Source organism: Leptosomus discolor, chromosome 1, assembly GCF_034619465.1.
Source record: "Leptosomus discolor isolate bLepDis1 chromosome 1, bLepDis1.hap2, whole genome shotgun sequence".
In the NCBI taxonomy this organism is placed as follows: domain Eukaryota; kingdom Metazoa; phylum Chordata; class Aves; order Leptosomiformes; family Leptosomidae; genus Leptosomus; species Leptosomus discolor.
Genome location: NC_141391.1, coordinates 19108126 through 19129349, shown reverse-complemented (window position 1 = coordinate 19129349; position 21224 = coordinate 19108126). Strand labels below are relative to the sequence as shown.

The 21224-nt window shown below is 41.7% G+C and overlaps 1 protein-coding gene across 2 annotated transcripts in view; it reads left to right on the top strand.

Annotated features, from left to right (window-relative positions):
- Positions 1–21224, top strand: part of ARHGAP20 (Rho GTPase activating protein 20) — a 62539-nt gene that overhangs the window by 19557 nt on the left and 21758 nt on the right. The window contains exons 3-6 of one of the 2 annotated variants that reach the window (XM_086481797.1): positions 10104–10274; positions 15599–15748; positions 17652–17693; positions 18660–18744. In XM_086481797.1, the coding sequence (XP_086337923.1) occupies positions 10104–10274; positions 15599–15748; positions 17652–17693; positions 18660–18744 (448 nt within the window). Of the gene's footprint in view, positions 1–10103; positions 10275–15595; positions 15749–17651; positions 17694–18659; positions 18745–21224 lie in introns of both variants that reach the window. The other variant, XM_086481796.1, reaches the window with a different exon arrangement.

Genomic DNA, 21224 nt, shown 5'->3' with positions numbered 1-21224 from the left:
TTCTTTGCAGGTAACTGGCCTGTGTCCGCTTCTTCCTTATGTAAAGGAATTACCATCAGGTGCAGGGATGTGGGGAATCCTGTACCAGCTTTTCTTCCTCAGCTCAGGTCACTGGTGGAATAGAAACCTCTGGCTAACCTGCCTGAGTAGCTATGCAAAAACCTCATTGACTATGTACGCAGTTAGTTATAGGAGAGCAAACAGGTGCATGTGGCTGCAACTAATTTGTCTGCTGGCTGTTCATAAGGAATGTGGGTCATTACACTTGCAATAGCTGGCAGCGGCAGGCATATCAAGTAATCTCTTCACTGTAATAGGATAATTCCTGTGCTGTAGTACTAGTATCAAAATATGGCTTAAAGCCCTTGAGGCAAACCAAAACCAGATTCGTTCCTGTTACAGCTGGGACAGGTGCAGTGAAGAGGCAATCCTGTCTTCCGCGCGGCACCCACATTGGTCCCCTCTCACAGGGAAGCGGTCCTTACCAACTTAAGCCAATACAAGCGCTGGGCAGATCCTCCCTTCACATCTGCGGTGGAGCTTTGTGGAGTTCACCCCACAGCGCCCCACAGTTGTGGGAACACAGGCAAGGCCAGGCAGCAGCGACTTCAATAAAAGCTGCAGCTTGCAGGAGGATAAAGCATGGTGAAGGGGCTTATCTTTTAAAGGCAGTACTTGCAGCTATTTATAGGTCACTTTGTATGTGATTACTTTGTTTATAATCAGCAAGTTTTCTCCTGAAAAAAGGGCAATGAGGGAACAGCAGCTGGTGGATTCCAGATTTGCTTTCCTGGGCCACGTATTTGAAGTCTTACCCTGTTTTGAATGCATTTGTTTTTCTTAAAACAAACGTTGCTGCCCAACTGCAGACTCTATCCGGGTGACACAAGCTGAGGAGGGGAAGAGCCTAGCTCTTCCCATTGGAGAATGGGAAAATCAGAGGCTAAAGGGGAATGACTGTTGGGCAGTGAGACTTTTAGAGACTGTGAGCAGCCCCCCTGGTGTTACCCAGTAATTGAGTGAGGTGACTGGCAGCCAATAAGCCTAGGCAGTCACATAGAAAATGTTGTTTCCATGTTAAAAGGTCACACAAGTGCCTTATTCTTGCCCATCTACTACCTGTGTGACATGTAGCTGCAGACAATAGGGTAGGCAGATACATGCAGGCTCACTAACAGCCAAATGTGACCGTCCACAAGGGATTTCTGAAGATGCTCACACCAATCTTTTCACCTCATGTGCACCTCAGCTTGAAATGACCTGTTTCTGCAGAGGTCTGCAGCATGTCCTGGTTATTTTTGGTAGCCCACAATTCCTGGCTATTACATGACCTATGCTGAGCTCCTGTAATACAGTTTGCAAGAAGATATTTGAAACTGCCTTGTGAAGGAAAGGTTAGTTTCATCCATGAGGTAGCTCTTAAAATCAACAGAGTGGAGCCAGGCTTTTAAATGTCCCAATTGTAATTAAGTGGGATTAAATGTCCCAGTTGTGATTGCTGCTTCCCCCAAAAATTAAGGTAGGACAGAAACCTTATTCCTTCAGGCTTCTAAAATAATACTGGATCCTCCTAGGGCAACATGGGTGAAACTGAGATCCCAGAGTGCTCCCCTGTATGCCTCGGAATGGATAGGTGGGAGCCAGCATGGAAGTGTCAAAGGTAGCCTGTGCCTCCAGACTTCTTGTAGGCCACAAGAAGCTCCAAAAAGCCCAGACAAGTGCCATTCTGGAGTGTTAAGTTCTGGCCTTTTCTTGCCCTTTGTTCTTCCTACTTTTCTCCCCTCCCCCATCTAAACAATGAAACCTTTGGGAAGACAATGCCTGGAATGGCATTTCTTTGGTGCAGCTGAAACGGGAGAGTAACTCAAGATGGTGCTGCTATGTCACTCAGTAAAAATAAGTGGGAACTGCAGTGGGGAACAGAGGACCCATTCTTCCAAAGGCCAAAAAAGGTTTTATTGACTTCTACATGTGAATATGTCCTCTCCCAAACCTGTCCTCTGCCCAGGGAGACTTGGACCAAAACCCCTTGAACTTGTTGATTGCTAGTAGAGTTGTATAGCAGGACTAGGATACACACACTGCAAGAGCTTTTCAATGAGATTTAAATAACTTGCACTAAATTCTTTTCTGGTGGAAACAAGCAAAATATGACCAAAATTTGAAGTGCTAATTTACACCAATAGAGAATTTTGCCTTTGTGCTAAATTTTCAGAGTAAACACCTTGCAGCTGTTTGTTAAAATAAAACAAAAAACTTTGGAAGCAAACCAAACCACAAGCATGTTTCCTGTCTCTAGCCACCACACTCTAGCACATATTTGCTCTGCAGAGAATATTGTCCTTTTGGCTATGTAGAAATTACTTAAGTGCAGCTTGTTTTCAGTTAAGCTGCCAAGCTTCCATCCTGAAATGTGTGAGGATTTTTTTTAATGATGCATTTTACCCTACAGCTACGTGGTATTTTCTGCAAGTCTTAATTGTTTACTGATTTTTGGAAGACTACAGAAAAATAACACAGTTACATGCCTTGACACCTGGAACATTTAGTGTAAACCATGTTATTAATCATATTAATTTTTATTACTTTTAATAAGATTTTGACATTGTGCAAAGGTGATTTGAGATACTTACAAAAAAAGTTTTAGCATACTAGAATAATTTAAGTTGGAATATTTTCTCAATGTATTTTGAATTAAAATGTGTACACTGAGTTTTAGAAGTAGAGGAGTGGTACCTGATTTCTTAAATGTAAGTGATAGCCCTGATTTCTGCCCTAAAATGTAGATTGATCTATTTATCTGAGCGAAACTTGCTCCCAATCTCTATTAATATTCATCTTCCTTCTGTTGTCCAGGCCTGTGCTTGCCCTGCCTGTGCTGAAGAGGGGGTTGCAGTGCGTTTTGATCCAAAGGCACTGCCACCCTATTGGGATTCACTGCTTTATCTTGGGTGCAGTGTTTTTTGCTGCAGCTTGCTGAGGTCCAGCCACTCGCATGGGTAGAGCGAGGATAGCCCTGCACTAGAAGCTGTGAACTGGGGCCGACGCATACTCCAGAGCAGAGGGCTTTCTGTGAGATCCACAGGCACAGTCCATAAGGGAAAAGGCAGGGGTGAGAGGCAAGTGCCTCGGATTTGTTCAAATACATTACTCCTAAAAAAGAAGTTGCAACCAGTAAAGCACACTTATAAAGTAGGAGCAGGCATTTTAATACTTGGTAACTAATGCTTGTTGAAAAACCGAGCAGATCTCACGTGTTTCATTGTACAAAAGCTACTGTATGCGATGGTGATGGCCTACGGGACTTTAATGGAGTGCTGCAGAAAATAGACTTGCTATTTCTGGAATGCTGTGCTGTTTTCGCAAAGTGCTGCTTCAACTGTATAAGATTTACCATAGATAACAGCAAGCAAACATGCCCAGCATCCTCAGAAAGAAGCTCCCTTAGCATAGCAGGGATCAAGTTGACAGCAGATTTTCAGAAATGGGTTGGCAGCCCATGTGATTAAGAGAGTTTTATGCTTGTCTATCCAAGTCCCTTCTATAAATAGTCAGCGTAAGATTACAACAGCATGCTAACTTTGTGTCCACCCATATCTTACCTACCACCTTCCTGGAAAACGCTCTTGCCCTCCAGGCTGATACTTCTTGTGCTTACTTTCACCCTTCGGGTATAGTTATTATTTATTAGAATAAAGTGCCATATAAACTTAGATGAAATGCGTATTCTAAATCATGAGGAGTTGAAGTGGGAAGATCCTGAACGCGTGGGTGACTTTCCGAGGGCACTGGTTGTGGCTGGAAGGCAATGACAGCAGGGAGTTGTTAGCACCTTTAGAAATGCAGAGGATTATTTTTTATATATATAATCTGCCTGTCTAAATAGGGCTCTGAGCTGCAGATTGCTCTCTGTGGGTGAGCCTTGTCTGCGTGGAGCCTTGTTCATGGTGAAAGGAGCTGTGAAGCCAGCAGGTCTTTGCATGGCCGTGCCAAACAGGTGGTGGGGACAGGGCAGGTTGGGCTGAGCAAGCCGTGGGAACTGGGCATGGCTGTTGGCATCCCTGTTTTCAGCTCCCTACTCCGTCTATAAATGGTTGGTGAGTTTGTGCCAAGCCAGAAGCCATGTCTCAAGGACACCTTCAGATAGATAGCATTAATGTGCAGAACCATGTAGTATCTCCCAGTTTCTGCCCCTTTCTATCTACAGCTGGTTTGAGCAAATGATCAAGTGCAGGGTGTCACTCTTCAAGTCATGTGCTTTAATGGGCTGTCAGCATGATAGAGGCTAAATTCATCAGGAGCATGAACAGGACCATCTGCATTGTCTTGTGTTCGTTCCCAAGCATGGACATTTGGTTTCAGTGTTCAAGAAATCTTCTTTCACTTAGTTTTTCACTCTTCTCTTTTTGCATACAGAACATAACGATCTGTTATCATGGTTTTGTGGCTATGATAGGGTACAAGTCAGATCCAGACTATCATTTGTGATGAAATTAGACACATGTTGAAGTCCTGCAATGTTAATATTGCACTTGAGTGCACTATAAGCAGCCCTGCAAGGCAAATCAGTACTCACTGCTGTGTTACAGGTTTAGGGTTTTTTTCCATCTTATCTCAGGGTTGACAAGGAGCTCCTGCACACCAAATTTGAGCTCTTTTCTTTTGGCTGGTTAAAGAATTGCTCTCAATACCTTATTAAGTTAATTATCTTGAATGCAAAATACCCTCTCGCCACACGATATGGGTAATTCGTCTTATGTGTTAAAGGATTTCCAGCAGTAAACCACCTTGGTTTCCAAGCTCCAGTTAGCAGGGCCTGCCTCATTAGCAAAAATATGAAGCAAGCATCTATTAAGCTGCTATTGAAGTTCCTTCTCACAGGGATTTTTAGGAGCTTAAGGGTCTGAGTAGGAGGCACAGAAAAAAAAGTGCAAATATTGTTACCTGATTTCCAATATAAGCTCTATTAAGAAAATGTAGGAGCTTGACTTCTAGATCAGGCTTGCTTTTGGGGGTATCTCTGCTGGTCACAAATCACATGTCGTCCCTGACTGATAAATCCATTTTGACAAAAATCCATAATGTGGGCTGGGCTGTAGACATTTCTTACTGTGCAGATAGCTGCTGTTTCCACTAGCCTTGAAAGGATGTGAATAACTCCTGCTTCTCTCAGTGGGTTGCTCTAGCCCAATGCTGTGACTCAGTGATGGTAAAGTAAACGCTTTGCTGAGGGACACTGAAGTTGAAAATTCATTGGCTTTATTTTTCCTAAAAGACAAATTGCTGGTTCTTTACAGCCATCCAAAACTGGCCTTTGAGATACACAAAATAAGCCTATTGTCTCTGAATGCCATGAGGAGGGTTGGCAGGTGCCTTGCTTGGTGGCCTCTCTAGCCTGTAGCCAAAAGAAGGTTAGGTTTATGGTGCAAGCTGCAAGCTCTACATGTGTAGGTGCAAAACTGGAAGGAGCTTCTGGTCCTTACCTGGGCTTTAGCAGTGGCACAAGCATGCAGTATTTTTGCTTATGGTACCTATGTGTGAAATGAGTATAGGCTACGTTGTTCACTGTGAGAGGAATTTGGAAAGGCATTATGTATGTGTGTTTGACAGACCAAGTGCAGCCTCTCACATGGCTGGACTGACTCAGATTTCAACCTTTTGAATAGCTGCCATTTTACTGCTCTGCTAATGAAAAGGTGCATTTCTTACCTGCTTCTTGTGAAGGACTTCAGGGGCTAAAGAGCAAGATGATATTTTATTTCAATAGGTATCAGTCGTGCGGACAGCATTGTCAGCTGCGTCATGAGAGGAAATAGGCTTCTGCGGCTGCAGAGCCATCATCAGTGGAGAGAAGTTCTAACAGAGAACAATAACCGATGACCAAAACAATGGAGTGACATTTAGGATGGAGCATGAGCAGTCTGTGAGAGGGATGTCATATAGCTGAGATACCTGCAATAGCTCATTCCAGCTTAGGTACCTTGGAACAGATTGTTCCTCTGAGGCATCTTAGAGCTTAGTCTAAATCGTACATAGGCTGAAGTCATCATGACTGAAATCAAGGGAAAGCTTCCCATTGGCATAAATGACATTTGGATCGTGGATTTAGTAACCACTTGACGGGGGCTGTTAAACTCTCCTTTGGAAAGTATAATTTCTTTCATTGTTTTCACTACAAATAGAGAATAAAGCTGACGTCTCCATTACACCAAGAATAAACACTTTGGGGGTCATGCCATTCAAGTATCGGTTTTACTAAGAAACCCCAAAGAAGCTCTGCAGAGGGGGAAGAAGTATTTTTTGTGCTTTTGTGGTTTCTGGTAAATACAGAATTGACGAAGTGAGCACTGATGTGTTTGTTTTCACACTGAACGCAACAGGGATGTATTTTTCAGTGTTCGGTTGACCGCTTTGGATTTCAACTTCATATAGTACACCTACAAAATTGAAGAGCTCTTTTAAATCATTGTGTCTTTTGAATAAGCACAAAATGTCTGTTTTGATTTATTTGAAAAATAGTAAATGTAAAAATTTAGGTTCTGGAAATGCCAGGAGAAAAATCAATTATCTTTCTACTAATTTCAGCCAGTACAGTGATTTTAGTTTTCTCCTGAATAGCTGAAGAATATGTCTGTAGATATTCTCAAATTACAGAATTTATTCCTTGGTTAAAACCTCACATGGATATTTGAGACCCCTGAAATAGTACTTTTGAGAAGAAATGTCCACTTCAGACTAGAGTGTTACAATCTAAACACCCGTATCAGCCTTGTTTCTACACAAAGTGGAACATAGCTGATTACTGACTCTGCAGGATATCCCCATCTTTCAGGAATCAGTTCACAGTTCCTTCTTAACAAACCCAGATGATGGCTTTTTTTTCTGCCAAACTGGAAAGATGTTACTTTGTGGGGTTTTTACATGTGTTAGTCATAGAATGACTTTTAGGGGAACACAGAGAAGGCAGAGAAGGCCCTACATCACTGACTTTTACTTCTTAAAATATATGAGAAATCACATTGACTTAAGTACTGAGTTTTGCATAATTCTATTAAAAGGAATTTTCGAAGAATCAGTATTTGAGTGCTTAGCATGTTTTGAAAATTAGACCCATTTAATGACCAGAAAAAAACCTGAGCCACTAAAAACTGAACTCCAAAAATACCTCTCATAAATCCCTGTGCCTGAGGGTATTATGATCTGCATTTTCTTCAATGTAGGAAGACTTGGGTTTCATTCATGTCTTGTAACAACGGAACATTAATTGAGAGGATCAAAGGCATGCTTTCCAAAAGACATTTTTGTCACTGCTGGTGAATTTCCTCCATGTTCCTTTGTCCTGGGGCTTTAGAAGGTTCTGGATGGATTAGTGACTTCAATTTTCTCCACTTTGCTTCAAAGAAAGAAAATATTTTCACTTTTTTTTTTTTTTAAAGGCTCATCAGGTAAACTCAAAGTACGTGAGAGTGCTTATTAGAGTTCAGATGATAGGTATGCTTAAAAGGCACTAGGTCAAAAGGCAGATTTCGTGAAAATAACTGATTTATGTTGTTGCATTTTCTTGTTCTAAAACCAAGTTCAATTTGCTTGACCCTGCTGGCATTAATAAACCTGGTACACTTTCATTTGCTTACCTACATGACAAAGATTTTGCCTAGTTTAATTTGAGAGGTTCTGGCTTACAAATCAGAATGTAGAAAATGTACAAACAGGAATAATCAAATGGAGTTGCTTATATGGAGACATAAGAGCCTGACCCTACAGGAATATCAGTAGGGGAAGGCCCTTCAGTATGATTTTATGAATGTTCCTGCTGATTTGGTTACAGCAGTGTAACATGAAAGGGTTTTTGCTAACTAGTTGTTCTTACTGGGTTCAAATATAAGTGAGTATTTCCCTGACTTAACTTTTGAGGTAAAGGCCATGCATGGCTTTCACGCAGGTGGACTTGTCATGATTCCTGATTTCTGCTTAAGTTTCTGTGCCAAATGCTGCTAGGGATTTTATGAAATTGAGTCCCAGTAACCTATCAGTCACCAACGAACTGGTGAATTGGTGAATTCCCGTCCCACAGAAATGGCAGGGTAGGAGAGATGCTTGCTATTCCCCTGACTGCTGTTGCTGGCACAACTCCTCTCTCTGCTTTAATCTCCACACTCCTGGACACCCTTTCTGCTTGGGAATGGTCAGATAACTTAGGTTTGCATTATTCATTCTGAAAGTCATTCCTCTTCTTTCTCTCTTCCCTGGAGAGGTTGATAATGAAAGACAAGATTAAGAAACAGTTTAAGACAAATTAGGTTGAGGAATTCTTTCCAAAAATCAGGGTCCCAGCCAGAAAGGGGAATCCAAGGCCAAACAAGGCTCTCCCCAGCAGGTAGAGATCCTCGCCAGCTCCTTAGAGATCAGTGAAAGTGTGTCCCGCTAATGTAGGCCAATCTCAGAGCTTATCCTTTCTCTCCCAGCTGTCAGGATTTCCTAAATAATTTCCTGAATAATCCAGCCACAGGTATCAAGGAGAGGAGGGTCGGGAATCATCCAGGCTCTAAGAAAGGTACAAGAAGGTTTATAACCTTCTTTGAAAGTTTTCTCTGCTCAGTCTTGTTTTGTTTCATATCTCTCCCATTTGTTTTGTGGCTTTCACTGTGTGAGGTCCGTTTCCTCTCCCAGCAAAGTCATTAGGTATTTTTGTCATCCCTTCCAGCGGCACTGTGATTAAACTATAAAAATAAATAAATAAAAAAACCTATGTATTGCAAAGCTGCTCACTTCAGCCTTTCCTTGCTGAGCTGATCCTGCCAAGTGTTAGCTTAATTTTTCTTTTTTTTTTTTTTAAAAAAAACAAGAAAAAATGAGTAAATACAGTTGAATAAAAATTGAACTGATTCATTGAACCAAAGGGAAATGGTTTATTTGGAGGCACCTCTAGGGAAAGCAAATAGTTGAAAAGTTGTGTTTAAAAATTGTGAGTAAAGATGCTGATGGAGCCTGGTTTTAATCCAGAAATTCATTATTTAAGGTACATCGGGGTGCAGGAGAGCCAGGTTCAGTTCTCTCACCTGCCTGGGAGAATTTGAAGCTATGTCTCTGGCTTTCCAAGGGAAAGTCTGACCTGCAACCGGATTCTAGAGAGCCCTAGAGGAGTGTCCTCTGCTCAGAACCTCACATACATTTAGTTTGGCTCTGTATAAGCAGACATTTGTTAGGGCAAGGCTCAGAAACTAGGGATATCCTGTCTGGGTGAGTGAGCTGACCACCATGCTGGAGAAACACTCATTTCAATAACTGCTTTATGTAGAATAGTTAGATCAGGAGGGGTCGATGGAATCATGTCTCCACCATCAGTAACCTTGGACTGCAACCTACCTGGTACCTCCTTAGAAAAGATCAGTGTCTTGCAGGAGGAGCCTGATCTTTCCCCTGTAGACCTGGGTTTGGATTATCCATCAGCCCTCACATAGCACAGCCACAGATGAGTATAGCTGTGCTCCAGTCACACAGCCAAACCCTGCAACAGGAGCTTACTTCAATGCTCGTGGGTCATGTGCTGGGAGAGAGAGAGGCTGAGCAGCCACCTTCTCATGTTGCACCTGGTACATGGCCTGTCTGTAGCAAGGTTCAGTTGCACCTTATGTTTGTCCTTCGTTCTGAATAATTTCTATAAATTGCTTTTAACTCAGAATATTAATCTTCTGACCAAGGTGAGTGTGCAGTTATGAGTGTGCAGTTATTCGTTAACGCATCATGCCTGTGTTTCCTCTGTCTTTATGGAGAGCCTACAGAAGGTGCAGTATTTTCTCTAAGACGTCAATACAAAGGGAAACAAATACAAATAGACAAATTGGAGAGGACTACATTTAAATTATTGTCATTTGCTAAATGCTATCCATGTGCTTGAGCTGTGAAAGACTCAGCAAGGACAGTCTCTAATAGATTTTGTGTCAGAATCGGACTGGTGAATTATCTTCATGGTCCCTCTCACCTTTCACTGAATGTGAATAATTTGCCTTTTGGCAGCAGGTATGGGAACTCACTGCTTGGTTCTCGCTCACAGTGCAGTTGGCTGATTTGCTTTCCTTTATTCCCTTTATTTCCTTTTGCAGGGAAGGCTGCTTTTCCCCCATCAGCCCAGAGGCATGTCCCCTTGTGCAGTCTTTCATGTGCCACAACCGAACATTCATCCTGGATGGCCACGTGCAGCTGAAGACAGGTCTGCAAACCCAGGAGCGACACCTTTTCCTCTTCACAGACCTTCTCGTTGTTGCCAAGTCCAAGTGAGTATGGCACCTCAGGCACTGCTCCTACAGAGCTGCCCTTTTTCTTGGTGAAGCATAGCACAGATTTCCATAATGCTTTTTTAGTAGTAAATCTTCCCTAAATCATAAGGAAGCTTTTTATTTGATCGATGGGTGTTAGGTGCCTGACTTCTCCAGGCAGCTTTTAAAACCCTATTGCCATGGAAGTATTCCAGGATGCAACATTTTAAAGAAGTATCAGATGTTCTTGAATATATTGCTTGTGTTGGATCATCTTCCCTGCTTTGGGAGCGTGGTGTCATAGAAAAGACTCATTGGTGCTCGACTATGTCTGTTGCGCTTCCCTCAACTGTCTGTTGTGTCTTAGACAGGTCATCTTCAGTCCTATGGGGTGTGCGTAACACCGGTGACTGTGTCACAGAGGGGTTAGCGGTCTTAATGCTTGCCTGGAAGCTGCTTTGATACACCCCAGCAATGAGCAGCTGTATAAAAATAGAGATTACAGGCAGCATCACAGTTGTGCTGGGCCAGGAGGAGCATGGGGAAGGGGAAAGGGAAGGGGAAGGGCAACGATGCTGAGCAGTCTGGGTAGTGTTCATGTGCAATCAGGCTTGCTGCTGAGCTCTGATTATTCACTCTACCATTCACAATTAAATCAGATTTACAAGCTGTGTCTAGCATGCCAGCTTCATGCAGCATTTGTGGTTTAAGGCAATTTTAGAGGGTGCTTTCACTTGTTGTTATGGGTTATGGGAAATAATAAAAAATCCTGATGCAGCTTCATTCTCTGTTAGGCACTGTGTTTGTGGTTTCACAGGGTGGGTAATCTCGACGTGAATCCTGGGCTTTTGCAGTGTGTCTTTTCGCTTAAGCAATTGTTTCAGAGGCTTCTGGGAAAAGCCAGAATAAATCTGTGTTTTCTGTAGAAATCTGAGCTGTGTCTATTTGAATCACACATGGTAAACATAACCCCCCAGCTGAACTCCTTCACTTGATGTGGTGTGACAACAAAGAGGATATTTTACCCAAAACATGTTCCACTATGGATGGGTGGTGAACATAAGGATATTTAGGGGAAATCTTGCTATTCTACCAGCAGTAGCACTAATAGTATTGTTACTGTATTTATTTATGTTTGTGTCTTGTGGAATTCACCTCACCTAATTTAAGTTTTAAAATGTTAAATATTTGCAACTTACCTAGGCTTCTAGGCTCCTTTTGTAGTCACTGAGGGAAAACCAGCACCTGCCTGCAGTGAACTCACCTGGCCCTGAAAGGGTGTTGACGGTGGGTGAGGGGAGTCATCCTCATGGGGGGTCTCTCACTCTGCCCAGTGGCTATTCAGCAGGCACAGTCCACTAGCTTAGCTCTTAAATTGTAGGAGACTGAAGTCAGGAGAGATGAATCCCTCCCTCGCTGGTCAGTGTGCTGAGCAGAAGCAATGCTACAACCCCAGGTTGAGCTGCACGTTACTGCAGGTTTGGCTGGGTCCCAATGGGACTATTTGCATAGGAAAGCACTACTCAGTGTAACCACTCCAAAATCTGGTCCCCAGGGAGTAATAGCGGCTCTTGCAGCATTTGATTTAATGTGTTGAAGAGTCTGAAATGTTTAAAGAAGGCGGAAGAGAACAAATTGTGCTTTTGCATGTGAAAAAGGGGGGGGGGGGCAAGTCTTTGCTAGAAATGGTAAAAATAGTGTTTTGAATGATGTTACTTCATGTATTTTAAAGAACTAATTGGGATGTTCTCTCTACAGCTGTCCTGTCAGCAATTAAAGCATCAGAGCTGTCACTAATGAATACTACTTAAAAATCAGCATTTTTAAAGCTATCTCACACTAAAATACTGTTGCTGATTCCTGGAGAGAAAACCTGCGTGGCGTGTATTGCTATGTGGCTGTGACTATTGATCGTTATTGACTTTTTGATAGCTGATGCAGAGTCAAGGCACCAGGGCACTAGGACAGAATTAATGATACAGTTGAATCTGACTTAAAATCAGAATTATTCCTTGTGAAGGTGCTAAAAATTTGTAATACTCTTTCGTATTAAGTAGTTTTTCAGATTGGGCCATAATGAACATCTAAGATACCTTAGGTACAGCTCAGCACTGTACTGGTGCCAGCTTAGCTGCAGGTAGCTAGTCACCATACAAAGGGAGCTGATGTATAATTAGACTCCTTGTGATCAGCAAACAGGTACAAGTATTTCCTAAAGAAAGCAACAAGAATCTTGTGTCCTCTGAGCTTGCTGAGTAAACTCCTGTACAGCACTGACCTCCAGCTTAAAGGCAGCAAACTGACATAGCTCCCATGGAAATTTGGGGGGGGTAAGTCCTCTCCACAACTGGTCTATGTATGACTTTGGACAAGGTGCCTGTAGGTTCATTTTCTGCTACTTTCCAATGATTTTTGAAATGTAGACTGTTATCTTTTCAGATCATCCATTAGCCGAGCTTATAAAAAATAATACTAACGCGCTGTGCTTCTCTCTCTGCTGCCCTGTCCTTTACCACCTTCATGTGAGGATTAAGTCATAAATTAAGCAATTTAGAGTTTTTCTCACTAAGCCAATGTTAAGTACGTAAAATGTTATACATTTTATATATATTGATTAGATTTCTTACAGAGAGAGTGTGTTTTTATTTGGCAGAGTAAATATTTGAAGGATCTGTCAGTTCAGTGGTCAAGGTTTCTCATGTAAGTTTTTGTGAGCGAGGCACGGAGAATTTGTAATACTTACATGCATATATACATATGCATTTTAAGGTTATTTTCCCAACGTGGCTGGATGTAGAAATTAATGGTTGAGTGCATACATGAAATTACGGTAGCAATCTCACAGTAGATCCATTAATGCTTTTGTCAGAGGGTCCTATTAAGGAGATTAGCAAATCTAGTGATAAGTTAATCTTCCATCTGTTAACAGCTGCAAGGTATCCAATTGCCACCTCCAGAAAGCAAAAGGAACTGAGTTTACTCTGCAGAGGTAGCACAATTTGGGATGTGTCAATGCCTACACCGTTGGTGTTCACGATTAGACTCTGGATCTGCCTGATAGTTACAGTGGAACACTTGCAAGGGGACTTACTTCCTTAAAATAAATAAAAATCTTCGTTAGATTGTTACTCTTCCTATTCTTCAAATGTTCAGTCATGCTGCTTCCTTAGTCAGCGATGATATGTTCATTTCTAGAGGTAATGCTTTGGCACTTAAATAGAAGACCCACATTTCACAAATACTGAGAACCCATGGATTGCATAAAGGACATGGCAGATAGAGATAAAATTATACTTCAGGGTCTTTAGATGTTAATGGAGGCTACTGTTTCAGCATCTCTGCAAACCAGGCCACTTGAATACTGATAATAGCTGAGAGCTGTGACTAGGCATGGCAAACAGGGTAAGACTATACATCAGGCATGATTAGAGAACATCTTTGTGCTTCTGCCAACACCCTGCTGACACCCGCTACTGGCACTGTAAGGGTCTGGCTTTATGAACTGTAAATGTTCAAAAAGTGAAACAGCATGTTGGGAGTTTGCTGTATTGGGTAATGGGAAAAAGAAATTGAGGAGAAAGGGAAGGTCAACAGATTCATTCGGTGGAGTCAGAACCAGGCGTCCATTTATTAACATCTACGTTAGAATTCACACCTATTTTTTTTGTAAATCTACATTTTCACGGTTCATTCTGTGGTCAGTCAGTTACAGGTATTTCTGTATTCTTAACAGATCTCACTTGTTGCATCACAAACTGATTTGTTGACGAGTGTCTTGAAATGTCCTCCTATACTTTTAAGTTTCTCTTTGATGGGGTGACAAAATGTCATAGAGTAAAGAGGGGTGGAATGTACAGCTGACCAGCTAAAGTAGGCTGACCATGGTGTTTAGCTTTTAGTTTAAAAAATACTCGAGATGGTATTTTACAGTATTTTATGGCAATCTAATTGAAGTGCACCTTTTTGCCAGGTGCGATGTGCACTTATGGCCCTTTCTCGCCGACCACTGTAAACGCTGCTGGATTATTAGTGGTGCCCTACCCCGCTACATCTGTTAGCATAATGTCAGCTGGAAACCTCAGACCAGTCAGCATACTGCAAGTTCATCTATGTCCTCTTTAAACCTGTAAGGTTCAAGTACTTTCATGTTTCAGACTGTATTAGTTCAGTCTGTCCTAAATCAAATACCTTGTAAATGAGACTAATCTCAGAGAAGGTAGTCTGTGTGTATCAAAGCTGTAAGAAACTGCTTACCTGGCATATTTATTTATAGAGCACTAATCACCATGGTGCCTGGCACTGTCCCCATCCACATTTGCAACACAGTGATGAGCTGACATGCTCTTGCTTGCAGTCCTTGGATTAGAAGGGCAAAATGCTTTCAGGGAGGCGATGCTTTTCCTCCAGCCTTTCCCTGCTGGCCCAGGAGAACCAGAGCTCAGGTAATTCAGTCTGCGAGGCCTCTAGTGCAAACCTGGCTTGAAGTGAGTGGACATTGCATTGCTACAAAGCTGGACTGACTTTGTGAGATTTTACTCATTTCTCACTGGTGCTCACCAATCCTACGAAGGAGGGAGACTTATCATGAGAAATTAAGTGGAAGAAAAGAGTTGAAATTAAAATGTGAAATTCTGTAATTTTGACCTTTACTGTACTCTGATGTTTAGAAGGATAAAATACAGGAAGGGCCAAATTTTTAAAAATTGGGAAAATTACATATCTTCCTTGTAGTTGAGAGATATTTTGAGAATGCAGGAAGTCTTGGCTCATTCTTCAAGTGGTGTGGGCCTAAAGCTACCATGCAGCTAGTTGTGGAGGCTGTATGTGTCCTGTGCTGTAGTTAATACAAATGGCAGTTTCCTGCTTGTTCTTTCTTCAGGTTTGCTTCATTTGCTCTGGCAAGTAGTTGTCACTACTTAAACTCACCATAGCTCTTGACCCTGGGGCTAAGCAGTCCAGCTATACTGTAAACTCCTCAATGGCATTAAAGTCACGAAAAGGAGAGTCCAACACAAGTGGCAATCTTTGCCTCATGGTCAGATTTGGAGGAGAGCTCCAGACATGGGCAGAAGTTTTCCCCTCGGAAGGGGGATGTCCAGGGATTCTACAAGCAACCTGTTTATCCCACATACAAGATATTTGTTGATCCCATTTAGATGCAAAATTGATATATATTTGTATGCAACCCAAATAAAACATTGTTTTCTTTAGAGCAGAAGTGCTTCTTCCATCTGCTCCAATGCAAGCTTCAGATGGGCCTGAAGGAAGAAGAAACTCTGAGTTGTTTACCTGCCTTTCTATGTTTTCATGTGTGTGACATACCTGTGAATTTCTGCCGGCAGGTCACATTCTCATTTCAAATTAAAGTGCCAAGCACGTCTCTGTGAGATGTGGACAGCATTTTGTACAGAAGAAGTGTGTGAAGGCAGCACAGATTCAGAGAGGTCCTTTGTTTTGGGCTGGCCCACCACAAACTGTGTGGCAAATTTCAGGTAAGAACTGAGATGTGTTTTATTTGCCAAGTTACTTAAATGTTTTTAGGCTGACAGGTAACGAGACTCTTGCAGATTCATTTCAGCACCAGTGAATGTGGGAAGCAGGAACTTAGTGATTCTTAAACCAATTCCTTCTACTGCTGTGAGCAAGTCACCCTCCATGCCTCATTTTCTGCCTCTCTGCAAATGTGGCAGTGATACTTGCTTATCACTTACAAATTTGAGAAAGTATGTGATTGGCAAAGCACTGTCTGTGCTGCAAACTTGCTCAGTGGAAAATCTCTTTTTTTTTGGTATAACTTGACAAACACCTTGGCTAATTAATAAGATAAACTACAAATAGCAAACAGCTGAGCTAATGAAAGGATCAAAGAGACTCTCGTAGGACACTTTTAAACAGAAGAGCTTGTACTGGAAGTAGCAGGAAACATACAGTGAAATACTGACCTTGTCCTACTTCTGTTTTTAATTTAATTGTGCCAGAGAAAGTGTCAAAATTCCTCTTAAAGCAGAATCTCTGAATTTTAGTAGAGAGAAAGATTTTTGGTCTGTCTTTGCAGCATTGACTGTAGGACACGTAAGGGCTGTAGAGGTAATTTCGGTGATTAGGCTAATTTTAGTCTCAGCAGGAGGGCTCTGTCGTCACTTTGGATAAGGGAGGGCTCCATCCCCCTGAAATCCCAGCTGCTTAGCCACAGTAATTTGGCTGGGTCTTGGAAAATGCATTTTCCTCTTTACCAACAGAGAGCAAAAGCTGACGCATGCAGCTTAATTTGTATGTCGCATTGGCCGTATTCAAAGACAATGCTCTGCACAAACTGCTCTCTATTGAGCTGGTTGTGCTGTTTATGGGTTTTTTACTTAATAGTCCTCAAACAAAGATGAAATTTTCTATTGATTTTCAGTTGAAGTCTTGCCAATAAACATGAGGTTTGCTCTAGACACAGTACATGATCCTTTTTAGGTATCAGAAAGTAGTTCGATAGGAAAGCAATAGGTTCAATCAAAACAGAGTCATCAATTTTATAGAAGTTAAATTCTTTTATTTCTAGAAGGTACACAGAAAAAAAAATCTAGAACACCATGCATGAGTCCGTAGATGCATATCTGACAAAACTGAAGCAACCAAAGCAGAATCACATTTTTAATGTTTGTAAAGTGCATTCCCCTCATAGCATTGTTCAGTGGGTTTGTAGTTCCCTAAAAGCCTGCTCTGAAAATTTGAAGAACTTGACTTGCAGAAGCAGCGGTGGGAATAGCAGTTACTCCAGCTGGGGCAGGATTTAAATCAAGAAAGTTGAAGCAAAATTAGGTTAGATTCTTTGCACTATCCTATTATTAGTTACATTCAACTGTACAGTTTTGTATCTTTGAAAGTGTATACGTGAGATAAAGATAAATGAGGTAAGCTTTAAAATGGCCAAAGTTAAACCCTACAAAGTATAATGGGACCATTTTTTCATTTGGCTTATGTGTATTTTGTGATGTGGTGATAAACCAAGTAGTAAATAAGAAGAGAATTAGAATAGTGAAAGTGGAAAGAAGTCTACATACCCGAGGAAATACCTTTAAACTTTTGAATTAAGCTTTTATTTTAAAATGCCCTCCTCTTCTATTTGGACATTAGTTTAAGAACTCAACCCATTTCCTACTGAATTCACTGGTAAAGCTTTAGCTTCTGTGATAAAAACTGAGGCTTTTGATCTATGTGGCAGGCTTTTCAGTTGATTTTAAAGGAAAGTAGATTTTTCCATTCAAATCTGGAAAAACCTTTTAGTTTTTGTGATTATTTATGGAAATTGCAACCAAGAAGCAGTCCATTCCACTGTGGTTTGTACAAGTGCTGTTTTGGTATTAGAATGATGGCTGATTTGTCCCTGTTTTTCTATAATTCTTGCAGGTCTGCAGAACAAAAGGAAACGTGGCTGTCATTTTTGCAAAGGTACTTTATTATACAGTCTTTGAAGACACTGAAAAGAGCCCCAGTCATCTAGACCAGTGAGTCCCAAGCTGTGGCACCTATGCCATCATCATAGATAAGCTTTCAAAGTGGTATTAAAAAAAAAAAAGTCTTGTGTCTTCTCCCTGCCAAAGATGGTGTGTGATGTTCATGTAACGATCACTACGCAAGGAGGGAAACGCTTCCCTGTGCCTGCAGATGGCTCAGCGCAAAACTGGAGGGATTCCTGTCACACATGGTCCCTTCCCTACACAGTTGTAGGAGCCTGTGCCACCGTCGCTCTAGTTGAGCCTGGGGCTCTTTCCATGGTGATGGCATCTAAGGAAACCCAGTTCAGGAACTTCTGCTCTAACCGACCTGTTGCTCATGGCTGGCTGTATTTTGGTCTTACGAAATGTACCCCAAGCTGGAGGGAATGGTGGGAGGGTTTCTGTAAATAGAACTGTCTTATTTCAGCCACTGTTTGGACAGAAAACTGCTAGTGGTGGTTTTGTTTACTGGTCACCTAGTTGTGCTTCTTGAGGTTTCTGTCTTTATCTGATTCTTCAGAGTTCCTGGAGTTAAATCATCCTTGCTGTGGATGATTTCTAATTCACTCTTCTCCTTTGAACTGGTCTGTGCAACAGGATGTAACTGGTTCCAGTAGGAGCCTGTAGTGCAGACTGAGGCGTCATGGGTAGTTTTAACTTGATTTTTTAAATCCAGTTTCTCTGCTCCTTACTCTGATTTCTACAATGAACTTTAATACAAAGGGCATTAATGGGGGCCACGGTCAGCACCCCTTCCAGATACTCCTAGATGCTTTCTTGTCCTCAGAGGTCTTTCTACTGCAGTACATCTGCAAACAATCTGCTGCTTATCCAGTTACTTGATTGCTGTTTAAATCTCCGCCTTGCTATTTATGTTTACAGTATTAAAAATGTACTTGTTTTGTACTTGTTTTGTCAGTCGAATAAGAGAAGAGAAGGAAAAAGACTATCCTAAAAGCATTCCTCTGAAGATAATTGCAAAGGATGTGGGAACTTGTGCATATGTAAGTGCTCTTAAGCTATACAGAGGTCTAAATCCACATCACCTATGACTGCCAGTCACCTGTAAATCCTTTGGATATTGGGAGGGTTCCTTTGGTTTGCAACCTCCTTTAAGGATCCAGCCCCTTTAAAAGACTTGGAATATGCAGCCCTGAAATGTTTGTTTCCTGTGTTTAATACATGAGTTCCATTTTAAAGACAGAGTGCTTGGAAAGGAATACTGGTTCTGGCACACAAACTAAAGACTGTACAGTGTGAAGTCCCAAGAAACACCTCTAGCGGAACTTATGCATAAGCATCTTCAGAAATGCCAGTACAATGTACCCTTTTTTGCTTGTTAAACTGATCTAAACCCACAGCTGCCCTCATACAATTCTGTGAAGTTGCAATGTGTTTTATTGGTTATAACAATCCTAAGTCAGTAAAGCTGTGTGTATGAACACCCTGAAATTGCCTTAAGCATGTTTTTCATCATCTGATGCTGGTAAATTTATAGGAACAAGGTAAATTGGTAAAGAAAGATCATCCACAAGGTGATTTGCACCTTTTCTTACTAAGTAATTTTTAACCATTTTAAACTAAGTTTTTGTATGCAGCCAGTTCCCTAGGGATACCCTAGCATTCAGTGATAATCCATCCTTCCTTCCTCTGCTTTGTATATATTTGTCTTTTCTTTCTAACTGTAAGATCTGCATTTCATGCTCAGAGCATCTGCAAGGAAATGAGAAATTTTCACAGAAGGTCTTTGAAGGTCTTTGCCCAACAGTGAATCTCCACTTAGAATTCTTTGTTTTCATAGACGTAAGCATAAAGGAGTCTGCCTTTTTTTTTTCAGAAAATAGTTATTAAAGTAAATGATAATAGTTAGAATTGCCAGGTTGGTTAGACAAAAGTTAATAAACAATAATTGTGATAGTTCAAATGCAGGACTGCAGATCAAGGTGTGCTCAGGTGTAAATGTCTACAAATCATACATGTGCTCGGGTGTTGCACTCTCATGCCAGGGTTTGTTGGGTTTTTTTTTTAAATGTCATTTCTCCTTAGCTATAATTAGCTTACGTGCCAAATATAGTTTCCTGATCCTGACAGTCCTAGAAATTACACACTGTAGTCTAGCTATTATCAGTAATAAAACAGAGGAGGAGCAGATGGAAACTTTGTGATGCAAATTGTTCTTATGGCACTGTGGTCCCTGTGCTGCAGCAGCTGGAGTTGCCCAAGAATTATTTCATTTTTGGAGGGTAGGGAAGGCTGAGCACAAGGCACAAACCATTTCGTTATATTCTAGCTAAGAGCAAAACTTATGCAAATGTGCTGACCTACTCCTGAGAGCCAGATGTCATTGCTGCGGGCAAATGTTAAATTTTTTATGGTATGAGCATTCAGTTATGTCCTGAAGCAAGATATACAGTATTCTCACTACTTTCCTTTGATTGCCATGGCAGCTTGTTACCGTCAGGGACTCATACAAATGTACAGCTCAGATCTTTTCTAAATGCAAAATATCAGGGGGTTGTTTCACCTGAATATCCTATGGCCAGTATAAAACAGATATGCTGCACAGGGTAGAGCACACTTTCTTGGCACTGGCAGTGGACATTTACATCCCGGCTCTGCCACCTTCCCTTCTTTGGGCCATTGGATACGCCTGGACGGTTTGTTGCAGCAGGCATGTGTTTGTTCTGCCAGGGCTTTAGGCTGGCCATGAACCAGCTGCAATGCAAAAGCTGTGTAGTCACGTTAGTGGAGCCAAACTAGCATGCCTCTAAAGAGGGCTTAGTAACTTGTGCTTGATGTGTGGGAGCTGCCTGCTGGCTTGGAAGTGAGGCCAGCGAGGGTGTGATGGTGCAAGCAAGAGCCACTCTGGTCACACTCTGCCCAGTTGTTTTTGCCTCTGCAAGGTGATGGCAGCAGTGCTGCCACATCCCGGTGGGGCTGAGGATGGAGTCATTACTCCTGGTGTGTTTGAAATGCACTGCCCTGCATAAGAGCAACCCGTGGTGCCGAGATAAAGAGCATTGCCCAGCTGCATGGGAGTAATACTGGTGCCAGGCAGCGGGTGCTGAAATCTTACTCTGGAAGGACTGCCTTGTGGAAGGTGGCACTTCCTCCAACACAAAGCTTGGCACTTCATGCTGGTTGCTGTAGCTATTTAGAAAGCAGTGTTTCTGCTGATCAATGCTTTTCCATACTGCTGATCAGCAGATTCTGGAGGATGCTGGAGAGGTAGCATTTTAACTGGATGAAAGATTACCAAGAAGAAGTGCTTCTGGTACTAAGCCAGCTCTAGCTTTGAGAAATCTATATAGAAGGTGGCAAAGGATAGAGAGATGAACAGCCTGTGTACAGTATTTTCTTACTAGGGAGATCTTCAGTAGAAAAGGACAGAAATGATTAACAATTGATATGAGAACCTCTTATTTCACTGAAAGCACTCACTGAAATACTTCATTTTTTCAAAGGAAACTTGCATGCTTTTAAA